The 22,982-nt window shown below is 38.6% G+C and overlaps 1 protein-coding gene across 4 annotated transcripts in view; it reads right to left on the reverse strand.

Annotated features, from left to right (window-relative positions):
• The window catches only part of Zdhhc8 (zinc finger DHHC-type containing 8), a 297,113-nt gene that overhangs the window by 57,520 nt on the left and 216,611 nt on the right, over positions 1-22,982 (reverse strand). For all 4 annotated transcript variants that reach the window (XM_067141524.2, XM_068226294.1, XM_068226293.1 and 1 more), the window contains one exon: positions 9,512-9,729. In XM_067141524.2, the coding sequence (XP_066997625.1) occupies positions 9,512-9,729 (218 nt within the window). The remainder of the gene's footprint in view (positions 1-9,511; positions 9,730-22,982) is intronic.

The raw sequence follows: 22,982 nt of genomic DNA on the forward strand, positions 1-22,982 counted from the left end.
ATGTTGTGTAGCGATATCACATTTATATAAATCCTCTTCTGCTTGCAGAAACTTGCTGCTTTTTGGTCACTTGCAGTTCAGTTTTCAGTTTCCACCAGTAGCCCACGTTGCAATGAGACACTTAATACTTGCAGCCCGGTGACCTGTTCCCATGTGTTTTAGCGTAAGTGACCACAATGAGTTTATACGATTCAGTATTACTCTAATGCTTGCTCACAGTGAATTAAAAAAACAAATCTGAGATCACAGAACACGCATGTACCCAGCACCAGACTGGAATAGAGAGTCACTTGTCAACTCATTCACTGAACCGGTGCAGTGGTATTTCCTGATGGGTGATAACAGAAAGTTGCACCATATTTGAATTGCCAGGTTTTGCAATAGGAAATCTGCTACATGACATCTTCACTTTAAAATGCATCTGGAACTGTGCAATGAATCATTGAGAAAGTGGGCGAATCAAATATGTGAATATTTTTTCACCCCCACTTTGAACCAAAAATATTGTGGTGCATAAATTATGCAAGAAAATATGGAAACTATCCCTAGCCGCATCACAGAAATGCTCCCAAATAGTCGCCATTGATATAGAGATCCGATAGCAAGTGTGGAAAGAACCACTGCATCAACTGAGTGTAAAACTGCCGCATAAAGAAGAGCCACTACCAGGGGCAGGAATTTCCCATCAGGAACAGTAGCACTTTTCACAATGAGCCTTCTAAGAATCTTACCTTAACCATATAGCTCAGACTGTGGAAATAGAGCAAGAAAGACAAACGAGGGCAATTCATCATTACATGAATTACGTGCTAGAGAAATAAAATTCACCGGCAGACAAGTTTCAAAGACTGTATACAGGTACATAAGAAAAGCCTCCCCATGGCATACTCTGGGTGGTAGAAGGGTCAGCTTTCTCGATACCAAGTATCCTGAAGACTATTAAAATGAGCGCACATACTATTTCTGTTTCCAGGGCAAAATGAATCAGATCTTATCGTAGTGTCACTGAATATAAAAGGTTTCTCATAACTAAAGCTGAAATATTGGCAGATTTGCACCGAAGAACCAAGCATGACATCCTTTGCATTAAGGAGACCCACTATTCTGTTGACCAATGAACACAAGCTTCGCCAAGAATGCATTTGGCTATTCATCGCCCAAGTTGTGTTTGCGGCAGTTCAGTCTTCAGCAGACCTGTACTGCCCATCTTGTCCATAGACATCACAGTAATATCACTATCAGCCACCTTCAAAACAATTTATGTTTTCAGAATGTGCAAATTTCAACAACCAGGAAGCTAAGATCTTTTTTTTTTTTGCTAGGGGCTTTACGTCGCACCGACACAGATAGGTCTTATGGCGACGATGGGATAGGAAAGGCCTAGGAGTTGGAAGGAAGCGGCCGTGGCCTTAATTAAGGTACAGCCCCAGCATTTGCCTGGTGTGAAAATGGGAAACCACGGAAAACCATCTTCAGGGCTGCCGATAGTGGGATTCGAACCTACTATCTCCCGGATGCAAGCTCACAGCCGCGCGCCTCTACGCGCACGGCCAACTCGCCCGGTGAAGAAGCTAAGATCATTGTAGGCAACTTTAACAGCTGCAGTACGAGTTGGTGATAGATTAAGGTGGATGAAAATGGGGAAGCTGTTGCACGATGGGCAGAAGCTAATGACATGAACACAGTGTACAATTCCAAACAGCCCAAGTTTTACCAACAGCAGGTGCTAGTCTAATTAAACATACCCAGACATAATCATCAGCAGCAGTAACCTAAAAACTCAAACCAAATAAATGTGTTATTTTTCACACATCCAACACAGCCCTAATGTGTGTAAAATTACAACAAAAATAATATCAATTTTACATCCCACTACCTACTTCTATGGTTTTCGGAGACGCTGAGGTGCGGGAATTTTGTCCCGCAGGAGTTCATTTACGTGCCAGTAAATCTACAGACACGAGTCAGATGTATTTGAGTACCTTCAAATACCACCAGAGTGAGCTAGGATCAATCCTTAAAAGTTGTGCTCAGAAGGCGAAACCACTCCGCCTGGTGATGTAAAATCACTGCTGGCATTCACCCGTTGTACCCACCTAGTCAACCTCACTTACCACTTCAATACAGCTAACTGGGAGGAGTTCCAAGTACAACTGGACTCTGCTATTGAAAGTATCCCATTCACTCATGAAGGATACCAAGACGTCATATGCCATTTAAAAAGTCTCTCTCTCTGTTTTTTTTGCTACCTGCTTCTTTACGTCGCACCAACACAGATAAGACTTATTGCAAGGATGGGATAGGAAGGAAGCAACCGTGGCCTTAATTACGGTACAGCCCCAGCATTTGCCTGGTGTGAAAAGGGTAAATTAGGATTTCGCCACAAATGATCTTTGCTCCAATACGGCTGATGATGACCCCTAGATGGGTCGAAACTAGTACCGTATAATTTTGTAATCTTGTGAATATATTGTATTGAAAAGGTGGAAACATTTAAGTTATTATTATTATTACTTATACATTTTCAGGGGTGCCGACAGTGGGGTTCGAGCCCACTATCTCCGGATGCAAGCTCACAGCTGCGCGCCCCTAACCGCACGGCCAACTCGCCCGGTTCAAGAAGTCTCTAAGAAGACTATACCTGAATTATCTGATGGCCAGGCAGGCATCAATTTTTTTTAAAATGAGATAGTCTCTCATAGTGCATTGGCACTGTCGGTGGCTCCAAGTAGCCTACGCAATGGCGTCCACAGTATGCACTAGCCATGTGTCTTTGTAGATTTGCTATTCACCAACTAATGAACCCAATTTAGCACACTGGGGCAAAACGCTGGCAACCAGGAATGAGTTAGCTGGAAAATTTATAATGTCCAATAACTGACCAACTATCTTGGTATTACCAAAGCAGGAGACGGACAATAGTCATCCTCTGCATGGTCAGTATGCAGCAAGACAACAAAACAAACGCCAAACCTGCAACAGCTAAACCAAGCGCTCTCAGGAACCACTACTGGCAGCAACAGTCAACACTATCAGACTGGAATAAACCCACAGACAGTCGTACTGTTATTGATTATTGTCGCTCTTTGTATTTAAATATTGCATTGTTGGTTACAGTCGTCAAAAAAGAGTGCCGTATTTACGCGAATAATTCCCGCATATTTTTAAAAAAGGTTTGAGGCACAAAATTGGGGTGCAGGTTTTATTTGCATTAAGTTTGGCAACACGCTCCTGGTTCACATAGTTCTCGATATTGGGTGTACAGTTATGCTTTGCGTAACCACAGATGGAAGAAAACTGCCCCCATATGTCATATTTAAACGGAAAACAATTCAGACTTTTAATTCAAAATTGCCTTTACATTAAAAAGAATAGTTTTTACAGAGTAATTTAAATTTGAATTTTCTTGACGTCTAGGCAAAGGCCTTCCAGAACGTGCAGGAGTAGCTTTCCGCACTTTCACTCGCTTCAGTGTGTCTACAGTGTGTTTCATAGTTGCTAAGTTTGAGTGAGATCGTAATTCGTTAGTATTCAGCGTTTTAAGCAACGCCACAATATCATGTAGCAGGCAGTGTGCGGAGAAACAGAATCTGCGAACACTGGCAATGCCAACAGTTCGCGAAAAGGGGTGGTTCATAATTATAATCAGATCGTAAGGTACGCACCGAACAATATTATCAATGCCGATGAAACTGCATTTATTAAATGGCAAGATCAAACGGACTTACAGTTTTAAAGGAGATGGGGGCACTGTACTGTGTTGCAATGCAGATGGAAGCGAGACTTCCTCCCCTCGTTATAGGAAAGTTCGATAAGCCACGATGTGTCCGTGCAAGTACAAGGCATCTAATAATGCCAGCAGCACAGTAATCCAAAGAATAAGGCACTTGTACAAGAGAACCAGCATAATTTGTCCTCGTCTTTGAATCTTGGTTTTCTTTTCGTTGCATGAGGTTATGTTTGCCAGGGATTTATCCAAGTGCTTTATTTGGATAACGTAAATGCAACTTGTTGGATACATTTCGGAAATAGTTTTTTTTTCCCATGGCATTTGAAAGATTTAAATTGTGAACCAAGGTGACTGCATTAATGCCATGGCGGGAAATAGTCACTGTCCTGTGTTGCAATGCAGACGGAAGTGAGAGACTTCCTACTTCCTTCCCTCGTGATATAAATGTTTGATAAGCCACGGTGTTTTAAGGGCATCGGGTACTTTCCTTGCATGTACAAGTCATCTAAAATCATACAGTACAGTAATCCAATGAATAAAACATTTGCACAGGGGAGCCAGCATAGATTTCTCCTCGTCTTTGATAATTTTTTTCCTTTTAATTTTGTTGCGTGAGGTTATGTTTGCCAGCGAGTTATCCAAGTTCATTATTTGAATACTGTAAATGTGCCTTGTTGGATACATTTCGTAAATATTTTTTTGTTTTTTTGTTAATGGCATTTGAAAGGTTTAAACTGTGAATCAATGTTAACTGCATGCAGCAACAGGTCGCAGAAAATTCTGTGACGCAGCAAGGGTCGGCATTTCTGAATTACGTGTTGGCGGTTAATGCGAAATAATGTAATTCAAAGTCACAATTTTGCGTCCCTATGACTTCGAATTAACAAGGTTTTACTGTATCATAAAACTAACAACAAGTTCGCAGGTAAGTAAGTCTGTTTCAAGTGTTTACAATGCACGAAAATAATTATCCACCACTAGTCTTCTTACTCTCCGAGTAAAGAGAGATCTCGTGTGAGAAGTGTTTTAGACGTGGAGTGTGATGAATTTGTAAGTAACTTAGGAGAGGATTCTAGTGATGCAAGAGAAAAAGAATCTTCCGATCTAGAGTGAATCGAGCCTATTGCAAGTTCAGATTAATGAAATACCTGTCACATACGAAGGCCTACTTGCCAATTTTCATGGCAAATATATTTTACAGCAGTGATAATGCATTTTTATAATCTTAAATATGTTCAGGCAAAGTAGCTATATCCGTCATGTTCATATTTGCAAGAAGACCACGTGGAACTCTAGGAGCGATGTGAAATATTTATTTATGCCTATGTTACTCTTTCACTGGAAGAAATTTTAGTTCATTTCATTTTTTTTTCAAAACTATCCTTCCTAAAATTAGTGTGAGGACATTATTCAGCAGCAGGGATTACTCGTGTACCTACGGTATAGTGTAGCCAAGAAAATATACATAAAAATCAACTGATTCCTGTATTCCAATCATTTGTACTTCTGAGTAGGTAGTTCAACTGTCCATAATTTACACTTCGCACCCTCGATCTTTTAGTAGTTAGCTAATAATAATCAAATTCCTATATCCCAATAATTGCAATTCAAGTCCCCGACGTGTATCCCATGTTTCCGGGAACGAGTGCTTCTTCGAATTAGGCGGAATTTTGAATTAACCGATTTCGAATTATCGAGGTTCTACTGTATCAGCACACAGTTATAGACGAGGAAGGAGCCACCACTCTGCATCAGAATACTTACGCACAACCTAGACCACAATTTACTCCAATACTTAAAGATAATACCAATCACAGCTGCACATATTTACCTCCGTCTATATACTGGATTTGTTAATAATAGAGGATTTTACCACCCATACAAGTGGAGACATTTTAACACAAAATACGACATCCTAAGAGAGCACTGCCTATGAACGCAAGCACTGATTTATTCTGCAACTATATTGGACTCAAAACAAGAACGTAGACTTACGCAAGACGTATAAATTCATTTTAACGAAAGTGTTTAATAGGCATTATTATAAAGGATTTTAACATGTAGTGTGTATTTTAATATGTGATTTTAACCAGCACTATGTATTTTAAAGTGTTTAATGTACTTGTAATTTAGAATTAAGTTTAAGTTAAGTTCCACAAACAAATTTTAGGCCTAAAAGATAACTCCACACCTAAAGTACCTGAATTGTATTATATTAACCATTTTACTCTCAAACATGCCCAATTTGGACGCTTGGACATAATGCTTCCCCATGGCTTCTCCTTTTAGAAAGGGACATTAACTATTATTTGACATATGTAAAGGTATCAATGTACAGCTGATGTCTGTTTACGGTCGAAACCGGTCCTGTAGTTAGTAATAAAATTGTATTGATAAGGTGGAACCTTTTCTTATCTATATATTAGTGAACTATCAATATGGAAATGAAACTTGTAAATCAAGATGCTTGTCCACTTCCGGGATTTTAATTTTATCTTGATTAGTAACCGATATTACAAGTTTTTCAGTATACCTAACTGGGCTACACAATAATATTACCACACTAGTCAACTTAACATGATTATGTTCCTCATCCGAACGTAGGCATATGTAGGTTATCACGCAACAAATACACTGACTGACAGAGCAAATGCAACACCAAGAAGGAGTGGTCAGAACTTTATGCCAATTGCAGGGTAGACTGATGTCACTGAGGTATGCTCATGATGTGCAATGCGCCGCTGTGCTGCGCACGTAGCGAACGATAAATGGGACACAGCGTTAGCAAATGGCCCACTTCGTACCGTGATTTCTCAGCCGACAGTCATTGTAGAACGTGTTGTCGTGTGCCACAGGACACGTGTATAGCTAAGAATGCCAGGCCGCCGTCAACGGAGGCATTTCCAGCAGACAGACGACTTTACGAGGGGTATGGTGATCGGGCTGAGAAGGGCAGGTTGGTCGCTTCATCAAATCGCAGCCGATACCCATAGGGATGTGTCCACAGTGCAGCGCCTGTGGCGAAGATGGTTGGTGCAGGGACATGTGGCATGTGCGAGGGGTCCAGGCGCAGCCCGAGTGACGTCAGCACGCGAGGATCGGCGCATCCGCCGCCAAGCGCTGACAGCCCCGCACGCCACGTCAACCGCCATTCTTCAGCATGTGCAAGACACCCTGGCTGTTCCAATATCGACCAGAACAATTTCCCGTCGATTGGTTGAAGGAGGCCTGCACTCCCGCCGTCCGCTCAGAAGACTACCATTGACTCCACAGCATAGACGTGCACGCCTGGCATGGTGCCGGGCTAGAGCGACTTGGATGAGGGAATGGCGGAACGTCGTGTTCTCCGATGAGTCACGCTTCTGTTCTGTCAGTGATAGTCACCGCAGACGAGTGTGGCGTCGGCGTGGAGAAAGGTCAAATCCGGCAGTAACTTTGGAGCGCCCTACCGCTAGACAACGCGGCATCATGGTTTGGGGCGCTATTGCGTATGATTCCACGTCACCTCTAGTGCGTATTCAAGGCACGTTAAATGCCCACCGCTACGTGCAGCATGTGCTGAGGCCGGTGGCACTCCCGTACCTTCAGGGGATGCCCAATGCTCTGTTTCAGCAGGATAATGCCCGCCCACACACTGCTCACATCTCCCAACAGGCTCTACGAGGTGTACAGATGCTTCCGTGGCCAGCGTACTCTCCGGATCTCTCACCAATCGAACACGTGTGGGATCTCATTGGACGCCGTTTGCAAACTCTGCCCCAGCCTCGTACGGACGACCAACTGTGGCAAATGGTTGACAGAGAATGGAGAACCATCCCTCAGGACACCATCCGCACTCTTATTGACTCTGTACCTCGACGGGTTTCTGCGTGCATCGCCGCTCGCGGTGGTCCTACATCCTACTGAGTCGATGCCGTGCGCATTGTGTAACCTGCATATCGGTTTGAAATAAACATCATTTATTCTTCCGTGCCGACTCTGTTTTTTCCCCAACTTTCATCCCTTTCGAACCACTCCTTCTTGGTGTTGCATTTGCTCTGTCAGTCAGTGTATTTGCTACCCATCACTGTATCAGTCAACACAGAATAAATTTCTAACTTCTGAATGGAATTCAAAATACAAGCACAAACAGGCTTTCTAGGTTAATGAGCCATGGCAATGAAAACCGGAGAGCAAAATTGAACTTCCCTGAGGATAACGGCTTCCTTCCTGAAGGTGTAATTTAAACTGTAAAGTTCAGGATTTCAAGGCCATTTCTTGTTTTCGTGCAACTTTCTCCTACCGACCTCCTGTGGCGAGGGCTCTAATCTGTGTTGGAAATCTGTTCTCTTGACAAAGGATGACAAACATATTCAGGACTAAGGAAAATGTGATCGTACTCTGCGATAGTGAAGATCTGTGACGCGATAAGCAAGGTATTTTTGTATGGATTTAATACAATGTGAATCGGGACTTTGAATTTACAGTGTGCTAAGCAAGAAATAGTTTTAAGGAGGATATCCCTAAGGAGGTTTCACTGTATTTTCTCACATCTTGTTAAATTTTGTAAAGGCTATTCCCATGTAAATTTACAGCGAAAAGATTATCATTACTCTACTGGCGTTTCAAATTAATTTTTACGATGCATATAAAGTTAAGTTAGGTTAGATGATTCTGTTTGAATAAGAAAACTGAAATGTTTGTCATAGAGGCCACTGGAGTGTTACTATTCCAATTTTTTAAAATGAAACTGAGCATATGCATTCATGTTGTCTCGGAATTAGAAAGATAACTAACGAGTAAGTTGTAGTATGGAAATCTGCAAAAACACAAGTTTTTAACAAAGTGATTGCCGTTTCATACTGATTTCGGTGTGTGCCCCTCCAACTCTTTACAAAAAATCAGATACGACAATAATGTTCTTGGTTTTTATATCCCAGTAACTACTTTTACAGTTTTGGAGGCGCTGAGGTTCCTGAAGTTTGTCCCGCAGGAGTCTTATACGTGCCAGTAAATATACTGACACGAGGCTGATGTATATGGAGCACCTTCAATTACCACCGGACTGAGCCCGGATCGGTCATTATTATGTATGTTATTCACATTCGCTTTAAGAGTATTACCAGGTTAATAATTATGGTGGTTGCGTACCGAAGAATGCATTACAACATTAAGAATGGCTAACAATCAGTCATACTCCATTCGCTTTTTGCCCGCCTCTGGCCACCATAACAGTTGTAACAGTGGATGTGTATATCTCTCTTTCTCTGTGCTGTACGCCTTCCTGGCTGGTACACACTCCAGGAAGATGCAAATTAAGCCCGAGAGTTTACTACTCTTGTACTTAATACAATTTACGAACTTCATCGTATAGACCCGTATTGATACAGTTAAAACTAAGAAACAATGTTAGGTTTTGGTCCTTTTCAATTAAATAGTTTTTCACTTGTAAAGTGATGTGTATTGATTGGGTGGACCAAACCTAACATTGTTTCTTAGTTTTTACTCTCGTGCTTGACAAAAACAATTTATAAGAAGAATTCTTCCAACAGTTAGCTTGTCAATTATGGGGCATTCACAAAACTTACGGTACAGTAACCAGAAAAGGTCTGAAACAGTTGGGTGAAAGACCTCACAGAAAGAGAAAATTGGAATCCTATGAGCACATGTAAAAAAAAAGTTACTTGATTGATTTATGATGAAAAGAAAATCCTTTTAGTGAACAAATTTTCTGGAACAGAGAACATATTAGTGAAAAACTCTGGCACCACCAGATAAAGAGAACCCAGTAAAGAAATTTACCTCGGTCTAGGATGAGGACTGCCACGAGTAAATGGACCCCTTATTTGTGATTGAGAGTGACCAGGCTTACGTGGCGACTCTCCTCCTTCCACGGGAGGAAGAAAAAAATTACTCTTCGAACCATGTCGCTGGAGTGGAGGAGTTGGTTCACAGTCTTGAGATTGAGAGGCAGTTGGTTCCATGTCTGTGTCAGACCCTTCTCCTCTCCCAGGTGAAAGCTGGAAATGTGCAATACAAAAACAAATTATGCAGTTAGAAGACACATACGTAAATCAAAAAGTTCTCTATATTTCTTTTACAGGGAAACTATTAAACACTGAATGGTAGAACTTCTTACATTGATGCTAACCAGAAGGGGAACTGATGACAGGATACCGTATATCATTCTGAGAAACTTCTCTAAAAATATTTTAATTCCTTTTTAATGTTTTATCACTAGTTATTGAAATCCTATACAGCAGAGCCTCGATCATGAGTCTCTTAATTAAACAATTATTGGACGGCCCTTCCAATTTTAAAATTCATTATTCCTAAGTAAGGTTCTATGTACCTATTAGAATAAACGTAACAAAGCACTGTGTCTCTTATAAGGATAAGGAGTACAGAGTGTCCAAACTACCTTGTGCGAGGTTACAGTCTTAATTCATAACATGACCAGTTGAGTGAGCGGGAGCCATACTTGTTGCCGAGCCCTGCCTGCCAAACATTGCTGATCATTCAGGAAAAGTTAAAGTAGTCAATCGCAAGGTTGCATCTCATCAACTACATACAGTTAATTCAGCTCCAGTTCTTTCTTTGGGCATAAATATTTCCGGCAACACAATTTCTTCAAAGTTAGTAAGAGAAAATGCAGTGTCGGATATGAAAGTTAAATTTAGAATAACTGAAAGCTTTTAAAACTGCAAATCAGTGGATGTGAACAGTGATGACAGTGGCAAGGAAGATAAGACTACTCGATTCCATATCCGTCCATAAATTGCACGTAAATCAGCAGAAACTCCCGTGTAGATTATGGAGCAAGAAGATGACACTTCATTCTCATATGTTATTTTAATCCACATAATTAAAATGGGCATCAGAAAAAAAATTACTAGCAGTGAAATTCAGAAGAAAGTTACAGACTTCTTTAGAAGGAGGAGGAGGTAAGAACAAGTCGAATGGATTATCTGTTCCCGCCCTTCTCTTCATCGTGACCGATAATCATTTCTTTTTTTTTTTTACAATTTCTTTTATGTCACACCAGCAAAGAGAGGTCTTGTGGCGATGATGGGATAGGAAAGGGAAGGAAGTGGCCATGGCCTTAATTAAGATACAGCCCCTGAATTTGCCTAGTGTGAAAATGGGAGACCACAGAAAACCATCTTCAGGGCTGCCGACAGTGGGGTTTGAACCCACTATCTCCTGAATACATGTTCACATCTTCATGCCTCCATCTGCATAGTCAACTCGTTCGGTGATAACAGAGGTTCTACAGTACACGTACAAGGTCCGGCAAAAAGATCCGACGTTTTCAGACTGGCTGTAGCTTCAGTTAGGAAAGGCGTATGCAGACGGAAGAGAAGGGGATTAACTTCACTTTCCATGCTGTTTTATTCATGATGGAGCTGTGGAACGCTACGCATTGAGCATTTGCAATGAAGGCATTTTTTAAGACCTGCAACTCTGTAACTGTTACACAGATCCTGACATTTCAATGTGAGTTGACATGGCCTAGTTCCCTGCTGCAACACAATATTGCTGTAGGTTGAGAACAATTTCAGAACAATTGCATTGGCATCCAAATGGAAATCAACAGAAAAGCCAAGAACTGCCCGTATACCTGAGAATGTCCAGGCTGTGAGGCAAGCATCTCAGAACAGCCTTGCACGCTTACTACCCTGTCACACTGCATCTTTCTATATGGGTGGCGAGGGGAATCCTGCATAAAGATTTTAAATTTCAATCCCGACAAACTGGTGGCCACATAGAAACCGAGTCCTCCTGATTGTGAAGATCGAAGAGCTTTCTCAGTGAAAATGCTGGAATTGATGAATGATGATGATGATGCTTGTTGTTTAAAGGGTCCTAACATCTTGATGAATGTTAACAGGATTACCACGATGAGTGACAAGGCACATTTCCATCTCTTTGATTATGAGAATAAGCAGAGATACTGGTCAAATACGAATCCACATATCCTGCACCAGTGTCCCCTTCACAGTGAACATGTGATGGTGTGGTGTTGTGTGGTATGATATGAGCAGCTTTGGGATAATTGGACCTTATTTTTTCGATGACTACAACCATGCTGTTACAGTGAATTCGGATTGCTACATTGTAACGTTAAGGAACTTTCTAGCACGAGAACTACACAGACACAATATTGATTCAGGTCAATTTTGGTTCCAGCAAGATGGTACAACAGAGCACACTTCTAGGGCTTCAATGGCAGTTTTAAACCATATGTTCCCTGGACATATCATTTCCTGCCGTAGTGCCTATTCGCCCGATCTCGGGCATGTGATTATTTTCTTTGAGGCTACCTTAAGGGGAAAGTTTTTAAGAACAAATCCTGCACAACAAATGATCTCAAGGGAGCAATTCATCATGAAATTTTTGCAATACCAGAAGATATGGTACAGCCCACTATGGGGAACTTCAGAAGCAGGCTCAAGGAGTGCGCGAGAAACAATGGACGTCATTTGAAAGATGTTATTTTCAAAACTTAATTGTTTTTCCAAGACACTTCATCCTGGTCATTGTTAAAATGGCAACAATGTTTCCTTTCTTTAATGAATGAATAAATATCAACATCCATTTAAGTACATCTTTTCTTAATAAGTAAAATTCTTTCTTGAATAAAATTACTGTGTCCACCTATTCAATACAATTCTTAATTTCGAAAACCATCATATCATCTTGCCGGACGCTGTATATAGTATTATAGAATATGACCAACTTTTGTTGACTTTGCGAAGAGGAATGATCCATTGTGATGTAACATTAATCCAGTACAATAAAACCAGGGAAAAAGAAAAATGAAGGAAATATCATTCTGAAACTTCCTTGACAGATATTAAACCCATTTGTAATACTGAACTTAGAGTGTAACTAAAAATGTTCTTCTACATTCATTTCAAATCCCAGCCTGCTCTTTATTGAACAAGACCTAAATTCAGGCATATTTTAAAGAGTTTACCTTGTACAAATGAAAAATAGGAACACAATTTTTTTGTCAGTTTGAAAGGGCAATAGTGGTTTGACTCTCTTATAGATATTCAACAATAAAAATGACATGCGATTTATAAAAAATGTCTAATGTGGGAATGTACTCGAATGATGCCTGGAACCAGGAGAACCTGTGCTATGAAGACCTAGCACTGGACTATCTTTATATGTGGTGAATCTGTTCCATGCACGTGTCACACACTCACTACAAGAACCAGACAATGTGAAGCAAGGATGCTACAGAGTTCGCTGTATGAGATGACAAAATTCAAAAACCAAGACAGACTATCTGTTCAAGGGGTCTGCAAAACTGTGTGAAGCGGTAAGTGAAACAAGGAGAAAAATAATAAAGAAAATACCTTTAACTGGCATAATCTGCATTACATAATGTAGTTTCAAAAAGTAGTTCTACATACATTTTCATGAACTTATGCATGTATTCTAGTATAAGATCATATAAAGGAAGGTAATTAACATGAGAAATACGGGAATGGGTTGTGTTGGGAATGGCTTGTGTTGGGAATGAAAATTCAAGACTCACTAGGACTTGTGAACTTAATACTACCGGGTACAGAAGAAATTAGGAAATAATAGGAGGTAGGCCATGCGACTATGATCTATTAACAAGAGTGATAACGTACCGTTTCCCGATGTCCCACCTTTTATTGCTTTTATTGTGACAAAGTATTTCAATCATTTTTTAATTGTTCAACATTTATTCTATTCCTGTCAGGAGTACTTTGTGATAAACATGGTTCTGGTACACAATTAATTCAAAATTAATTAAATTAATTCAAAAATACATCGAAGGACATTTAAATGGCAAACTAAATATAAGTCTGAATAAAACTGAAGCATCCTGAGATATTGAGAATCTCATGGGTGACCATCACTCCACCCAAGCAATTGGTGTGAACTGCTTGTGAACTGTGAGTCTATATGAAACATTAAGAAATGCAGAAGTCACTCATGCTTAAAATCTTCTGTGGTTTTCTGATTACAAGTGTGGTGGTGGTGATTAATATTGTTTTAAGGGGATATAATTTAATAAGGATGGGTGGCATCTGACTTGCATGCGAAACTGCAAGAGAGAGTAGTGGAGGATAGTGTTGAGTATAGTGTTTGAGTTGAAAGAATGTTTATTTATTTCATATTTATTTATTTATTTATTTATTTATTTATTTATTTATTTATTTCATACCACCAACAGAGATGTTTCTCCAATTACAGGTGTCTTAGTTACTATACATTAATTATTAAAAATAACAAATGTCAGAAAGAACTTAATATCTAAAAATAAAAATATACAACATTATTTACAACTAAAGTAGCAAACTGAATTTACAGCACATTAATACTTTCTCATGTTGAAGTGGACTTATGACCTAAAATATTTAATATCTAAAAATGAATAAAATAAAAGTAGAAATACAGAAACATAAAATAAATTAATTAGTATCTAAGAAAGAAATAACTCTAGTCTTAAACTGACACCAGTTAAAGCAACCGACATAAAAAGAAAATCATGGAAAGTAAAGCATGCTACATATATATTTGGTAAGAGATAAGTTGTGGTAATCAGTATGAATAGCACATTAAATCTTAAGTACAAATAGATGCTAGAAATGACAATTTATTTGCAGTTTTCCCTACATTTTGTTTGTCTATATTTAAATTAAATAAATTTAAATAAAACGAGATACTAAAATGACACACAAACTAACCACAAAATAAGTATAAATATAGTACATATATACACCTATAGGGTATACCTTCAGAAATAGTGTTTCCCAGCATAGTGCGACCATCACATTAATCGTGTGCCTTCTTCAATAATTTTACATAATAATTGTATCTAACAGCAAAGTCTAAATCAAGATCAGGAAATTTATGAACTGTGACATTATATGTAGTGCTCATTCTAAACAGTGGTGATCTTCTATAAAATACTGTTTTAGAAATCGGAAGAAATACGAGTGTCTTAAACTTCCTCTCCGTGTATTGAACGAGAATTGTTGTAGAAAGTACCTGTTATCTACCCCATTATTGATAAATCTATAGAGGTATTTTTGATCATTTTAATAATGAAATGAAGTTAAATTCTTTCAGAAGATCTCTACAGTGAATTATGCAGCTAGGGACAAACCAGTTATATTTTTAAAAGATAATGTAAGAAACGTTTTTGAACTTGCTCCACACGGTTCTGATAAGATTAATAAAGGGGAAACCAAATTACAGACATGTACTCAAGTTTGGACCTCACAAGTGTATTGAACAAAAGTTTGAAGGCTTGGATATTATTCAGGTCTCTGGTGTGTCAGAGTAAGAACCCCAGTTTTTTGTAGGCATCATTAATTGTGTCATAAATGTGTGGGTTAAACGATAAATTGTTTGTGATGCGTACTCCTAGATGATTAATTGAATGAATGAACCTGCGTCAGTAATTCATTGTCGATCGAGTACACATATTCTTTAGAGCATTTGCCGTGTGTAATTTTTAAGAAGCAACATTTCATTATATTGAAATATAAAGTATTTTCTATACTCCATTCGTATAATTGATTTAAGTCGCTTTGTAGTTTGTGTATGTCTCCATCACACTTTAGTTCTTTATAAAGCTTTACATCATCCGCATATAAAAGACAGTTTAGAAACTTAACTTTATATGGGAGACCGTTGATATAAAGGTTAAACAGCAATGAACCCAGGTTCGAACCCCGTGGAACACCAGAATATACAGAAAAACGTCGGAATTACAATTGCGATATGATACATACTGATATAAATGGTCCGTTATTGGACATTATAAATTTTCCAGCTAACTCATTCCTGGTTGCCAGCGTTTCACCCTCGTGTGCTAGGCTGGGCTCATCAGTTGGTACCTAGCACACCTACCAAGACGCTGGCTAGTGCATACCATGGAGGCCACTGCATAAGCTAATTGTAGCCAGCGGCAGTGCTAATGCACTATAAGAGACTGTCTCATTATTAAAAATTGGAATGAGTTAGCTGGAAAATTTATGATGTCCAATAACGGACCATTTATATTGGTATTATAAATTTACTCATTCGGAACAAATATTTCAGATTCCCTATGGGAATCAACATCAATATCATCTGATGGCCAAGCAGGCATCAATTTTTGATAATGAGAAAGTCTCTCATAGTGCATTGGCATTGCCGCTGGCTACAATTAGCCTATGCAGTGGCCTCCTTGGTATGCACTAGCCAGCGTCTTGGTAGGTGTGCTAGGTACTAACTGATGAGCCCAGCCTAGCACACGAGGGTGAAACGCTGGCAACCAGGAATGAGTTAGCTGGAAAATTTATAATGTCCAATAACGGACCATTTATATTGGTATTATAAATTTACTCATTCGGAACAAATATTTCAGATTCCCTATGGGAATCAACATCTATATCATGATACATACTGTTCTCTGTCGCTAGGGTACGATGAAATCAGTGTTAGCATTGGCGAAATCATTCCAAATTCAGAGAGCTTTTTCAATAAAATGTTGTGATCAATTTCGTCGAAGGCTTTCGAAAAATCCAAGTAAATTCCATCAAGATTTCCTTGCTTGTGTAGCACATAAGAATACTGCGAAAAAACCGATGAGATTGCTTATTGCCCTCTTTACATGAGCGGAAGTACGACAATATAAAATCTGTTCCAGGATATTGCACAAAGCGCATAAGATACAGACAGGTCGATAATTCTCAATCATCTTACTGTCCCCAGATTTAAAGATTGGACAAACTCTCGATATTTTCCAGGCTTTGTGAAATGTCTGCTTCTTAAGTATCAAATTATACACTCTCAGAAGGGGAATGAGCAACACTTCAGAACATGCTTTTAGGATGTAGGGAGGTATCCCATCACGGCTACATTAGTTTTTTGACTTCAATTTCATAATAGCTGCTTTATATTCACTTGTGGTTATAAATTCTACTCCTAGGGAATCATTTACCAGTAATCCTGGTGTATCTGGAATAGCGTAAGAAGGTGGAGAAGAAAAGTATACAGATTTAAAGAACGTTGCAACACTTTTGAAAACACTCTTGACTATTATCTAACGCAATATTGAGCTTCATACTCTGTAAGGGTGGATCTCTGAGTTCGCTTATTATTTATAAAATTCTAGAATGATTTAGTATCTTTCGTGATGTTTCAAATTTCAGAGATATAACAACTGTATGCTTTGTTGATTAAGGTTTTAACATATTTCCTAGTTGTTTATATACATGTTTACAGTGATCAGAACATTTTTGACGTCTTCTATGCAATTCTTTCAACTTAATATTATAGATTATTTCCGAAGTAAACAAAACCGGGTATTTAGTTCTCAAAAATTCCACCATTTAACATATCATAATCTGAACGAACAATTAATGGAAAGTTGAAATCGCCTACAAGTATGATATACTAGTTTTGAAGTTTTTCATTAGTTTCAAATAAATTATAAAATGTTAAGTATGTTTCTAGATCACTGGCAGGTGGAAAGTATAAAGATACAAGGTAGTATGAATGATGATGTAACACTATTTTAACACATACAGTCTCAATATCCTTAAATTTTAAATCTAGTTGCTGCAATATAATCTCTTGATTGACAGCAATAAGTACCCCTCCTCCCTTCTTGGTACCCATTCTGTCTCTACGATATACATTATACCTATTTTGTAAGAGTTCACTATTGCTGACATCACTACTTAACCATGTCTCGGAAATTAACAATACATCATGTTCTGAATCAGTACTATTTACGTAAAATTCATTTAGTTTGGTATAGAGTCCTCTCGCATTCTGATAATAAACAGAAATTATACTAGAATCCATTATGAGTTTGAAAGATAAGTCATATTAGTTTAACTGACTGACGTCTTCAAAAGTTTTTAGGTTATACACGTATTGGTCCTCTTCCCACTTGCGAAACTTTATGTTGCCTGAAGGATAAACCCACAAATGCACGTAGTTCCTCTCAATCTTTAATCTGCATGCATGCAGAAGAATCTTCTTATGATAAGGAGTTAAGTTCTGGTTTATGTTGATTATATTTCATTACTTGGAAAGTCAAGTTGGGATGCGTTCCGATTCCTCTTCACTTTAAGTCTCCGAGTAAAGTTTTCTTTATCTTTTCTCCGCACAAACTTTACAATGCTTCCCGCTGAAGACTGATGAGGTTGTTTCATTCATCTGTGGCAGGTGTCGATCATTTCATTGTTCACTTCAATGTTCAACGCTCGGCCTAACACCTTTACTAATTCCAGCGTGTCTTCCATTTTTGTTTCAGAATTCCATGAATTTCAATGGAATTCCTCCTACCATACTGGTCTAAACCGTCAAGCTGCAATGTTACATCATTAAGTTGGGTTTTAAGTTGAAGGTTCTCCTCCTCTAATTTCAATATTTTCTAAGCACAGATTTCTTTTGATTGTAACTTAATTAACTCCGCGGTGGTGTCAAGTTTCTCACGAGTTATTTCTAAATTCTTACCCAGTTCCCGTTCGGTTTCCATATTCTTTATTTCCAAGTTCTCTAGTTCAGTCTTTACAATTTTCTTCTGTGTTTTAACTTTCGCTACTTCATTCTTCAATTCAGTTATTAGTTAGTAGATATCACTAACAGATGGCGCATGCACTTTATCACCACTGGCTAACACCTGACATGTCTTACACTTCCAAAACAGTCTCTCCAATTCCATTATGCCCATGTCATGTTCTGTTCTGTTAAATCAACACATTTACTATAGTACCAACCCTGACATGCTCTGCATTTAATTTTCTGTGAACTATTCAGTTTGCCAATAGTTTTACCACATTTTACACATGAATTCATTACAAGTTATAAATCTCATTGTAAAACCATATTGGATTTCAGAATAAGCGGAGAATTTACGAAACGGTGAATCGATAGTTCAACGGCGATAGTACTCCATTAGTTTGAAATTGTCTGTTGGTAACAGTGTATTCACTCCTCTTTGTTTACATCTAACCTACACAATTTGTACTCACTTTATTTGGAATTTTACTCTTCTTTCAGAATTTCAATGCACATGTATTTATCAGTCTGATAGCAAAATGCTAACTGTTAGAAGTACATACCTTTCTAGCTGCATACACAAGGTATAACACACTGAAATTACACAATTTGAGGGAGCTTCACCACCACACAACTACCTACCACAATGCCCCATTACTGGATTGGGGACAGTACTAACACCCAATCCCCAAGACAAGGGAATTTTTTTTTTGCTAGTGGCTTTACGTCGCACCGACACAGATAGGTCTTATGGCGACGATGGGACAGGAAAGGCCTAGGAGTTGGAAGGAAGTGGCCGTGGCCTTAATTAAGGTACAGCCCCAGCATTTTCCTGGTGTGAAAATGGGAAACCACGGAAAACCATCTTCAGGGCTGCCGACAGTGGGATTCGAACCCACTATCTCCCAGATGCAAGCTCACAGCTGCGTGCTCCTAACCGCACGGCCAACTTGCCCAGTGCCAAGGGAATTAACAGTTTAAGATTAAAATCTCTGGTCCCAGCCAGAAATCAAACCTTGGGGCCCCAAGGCCCGAAGGCCAAGACTAGGATCAATCAGCCATGGAGTTTGACATTTTTAAGGGAAAGAGTAACTGTGTAACCATCCCTTCTTAACTCTAATCAGAACTGAAAAAGGAGGAAGCGAGACCCTTCCAAGAATGAGGGAATGGTAGAAGAATGGAATGGGTCATGAAGAGCATAAAAATTCAGGGCATCCCAGGCTTTGCAAACTTAACAGTGTCGGGGTCTGAAGAGAACAGCGTTGATCAAGAGAAGTCTGATGGGAAGGATGAAAGTGAAAATACAGCTACAAGTAAGTGGAAGAAATATCAGACTCGGCTAGGATAGTTGCCAACTCACGCTCCAGATTCAGAGCTCCTGGGGGTTACCCTTTTCAGTCACCTCTTACGACAGGCATGGGCTACTGTGGCTTACTCTGTGCCCCCACCCACAGGTATATTAGATTGTTGGCCACAGACTGATATGTTATTTGTTAATTTACATCTAGTAGTATAATAATAAAGTACTTGTGAATTTTTATAGTGTTTTTTTTTCCACAATATGAGCACGGGTTTAAAACAGTTCATTAATGTATGGCGCTGGTAGAAATTATTTCCCTATGTGAAAGCCTCATGATTGTCGAATGGAACATTTTGAATCTGCAATTATAGTGTAACTCTGATTTTGCGTGATCTCGATTTAGCATAAACCCGCATTTAACAGAAGAAATTTCCAGTCCCGAAAATTATTCCATAAGAGCAATGCAATTTTATATTCGATTTAACTTATTTCACAATAGGGCGAAACCCGCATTTAGCATTAAGGAGATGTTAAAATTCTCAAATATATATATTTCTAATTGTTTTGATTATGGGACATTAACAACCTATGAAAAAGACGTCATAAACTTGCTAAGGATGATTCAAGGCAGAAGAGGAATTTAGAGCGCGGGCACTTAGGACTAAAGTGATATGTCAGATTCGGAAACACATTCAACGCTGTAGTGGAAGAGAACCCCGGTTTTAATGACAGTGTTCTTATAACCTTCAAAAATTCCTATATTAATCTCTGCAATGAGAACCTTTTACTGATTCATTCGTTATTATGGGCAAATTTAGGCATGTCAGTTTTTATCCGTTATCAATATTCATATACTCTACTGAAGACCAAGGTATTGTAGTTGGTCTTGGCACAGAGAGGAATCGATGCGGATGATCAATCGCATTTTCAATATCAACGCTGGAGTACAGCAAGACCAACTACAATACCTCAGACAAGACCACGTACAATTACATGGTCTTTTCTGCATGTGAGCGAGTCAATCTTGAGCGAGACTGCTCACAACTCCGACTGGTGTAAGCAAACATTGGGATAACATGTTTTCGCAATAAGTGCAATGACAGCAGTTGTTAACTCCTTAGAAATTAAGGCTGATGTAAACTACTGCTTAATTTTAATACTATGTACTCAAATAAAATAAGAATATGATACTACTTCTCAAGATTCAGCTGTGTGCATAATTAATTTCAGAGGTTAAGTTATGTACTTTCATATCTTGTTAAATAACAGAAAGGCTGTTCCCATGTAAATTTATAGTGAAAATTTTATTATTCTACGTGGAGCTTGAAATATGTTTTCATAATACGTGAGCAGTAAACCTAGGTTAGGTGATGCCGTTCAATGTAAGAAAATGGAAATGTTTGCTCCAAGCCTCTGGAGTGATTCTATTACAATTTTTAAGAATGAATCTGAATTATGCATGTTCAGACTATTGAAATTAGAAAATACGTGCTAATGATTAAGCCGCTACTTGGAGAGTATACGTGAACATGTTTAAACAAACCGATTGCTGCTTCATATAGATTTTAATGTGTTTTTGTGCAAGTTTGGTATCTTTCCCAACTTTTATGGAAAATCATGTATAACGTTATAAGAACCTTAAACTGAAGCGGTTATGCATTCAATGACAAAAATCTGTCAAAATGAAGAACAAACCGAAACTACAGTGTGTTGGGTAGATATCTCCTTGTTTTATTGCTGTCACTGTGTACATAATGTATGATGGTACAATTTATGTTAATACAGGCAAATACCGGGCGAGTTAGCCGTGCGGTTAGGGGCGCGCGGCTGTGAGTTTGCATCCAGGAGATAGTGGTTCGAATCCCTCTGTTGGCAGCCCTGAAGATTGTTTTCCGTGGTTTCCCATTTTCACACCAGGCAAATGCTGGCGTTGTACCTTAATTAAGGCCACGGCTGCTGACGGCCAAGAAGGCACTGCCGGTGGCTACAATTAGCCTACGCAGTGGCCTCCACGGTATGCACTAGCCAGCGTCTTGGTAGGTGTGCTAGGTACCAACTGATGAGCCCAGCCTAGCACATGGGGGCGAAACGCTGACAACCAGGAATGAGTTAGCTGGAAAATTTATAATGTCCAATAACAGACCATTTATATTAGTTTATATTGATATTATAAATTTACTCATGCGGAACAAATATTTCAAATTCCCTATGGGAATCAACATCTATGTCATTGGTTCTACTTCTCGTATTGTACGGGTGTGGCTGTAGTAGCAGGGAGTGAGTCTGTGAAGGAGAGGTGGGTGGGACATTGAGATTGCTAGCGGAGTGTGGAGGGGAACTGATGTGACTGGGAGATGGGAAAATGGCCTTTATCGGTATAATGGAATTGTTTATAAACTTAGAATTTAATATTTTCTTAAAGTTGTTACTATTTATTTTAAAAGATGCCAGCAATTTTGGAATAAGTTCGATTACCAGAAATTTTAGTTCTAATATGTCATTTAAATTTTGATTACTGTTAAAGTATTGATCTAAATAAATGTATGTATTTTCAAACTCTGTCATTAATCTACCTTTACTTATACATTTTAAGATTTTAAAATCACGGTCTATTGTAGTAAATTCATGCCCCGTCTCCTTCACATGAGCGCTCATAGCAGAATACTTATTGTGTTTTAATGCATTGTAATGTTCTAAATATCGGGTTTGGAAGCTACGGCCAGTTTGCCCAATATACGAAAATTTACATTGGACACACGTGAGTCTATAAATCCCAGATCCCAAATATCGGATGTAAGATGAGTTTACTATGTTGGAATTAAAAAATATGTTTCGGTTTGTATTGAGAGTTCTATACACGATACTGCCATCACGTTTTTAAACGACTGAGTAATTTGATGCATTACCAGATTTGTATATGTAAAAGCAGCGAAACTTTTTTTAAAGGTTTTGTTGCTATTTTTAATTTGATTTTATTAATAATTTTGTTGATCATGTCTAATTTGTAGCTATTGAATTTTGCCAATTCTTTAATAGACTATTTTTTAATTTTTTTAATTATCTGCTGAAAGTAGAATTTTCAGCGCTCTATAGATTAAACTGAAGGAAGTCACTTGTTTGTGAGAATGTAGATGATTTATTTTTTATGGTTAGAGGGGCAAAAGAAGGTTTCCAATAAATCTGGAATTATAATTTTTTAATCTCTCTCGTTATACTTATGTCTAAGAAATTTATGGATCTATTGAATTCTTCTTCTTTTTTTGTAAATTTAACGTTGCTCTCAAAACTGGTAAGAAATTCTCATATTCTCTCACTACTGTTTTGTTGCCTATCAATTATGGCAAACGTGCCATCAACATACCTCAGCCATAGATGGAGTCCATTCATCTTGTTTATTATTCTACTAGCCTCTAAATGGTCCAT

Source organism: Anabrus simplex, chromosome 2, assembly GCF_040414725.1.
Source record: "Anabrus simplex isolate iqAnaSimp1 chromosome 2, ASM4041472v1, whole genome shotgun sequence".
NCBI classification, from domain to species: Eukaryota; Metazoa; Arthropoda; class Insecta; order Orthoptera; family Tettigoniidae; genus Anabrus; species Anabrus simplex.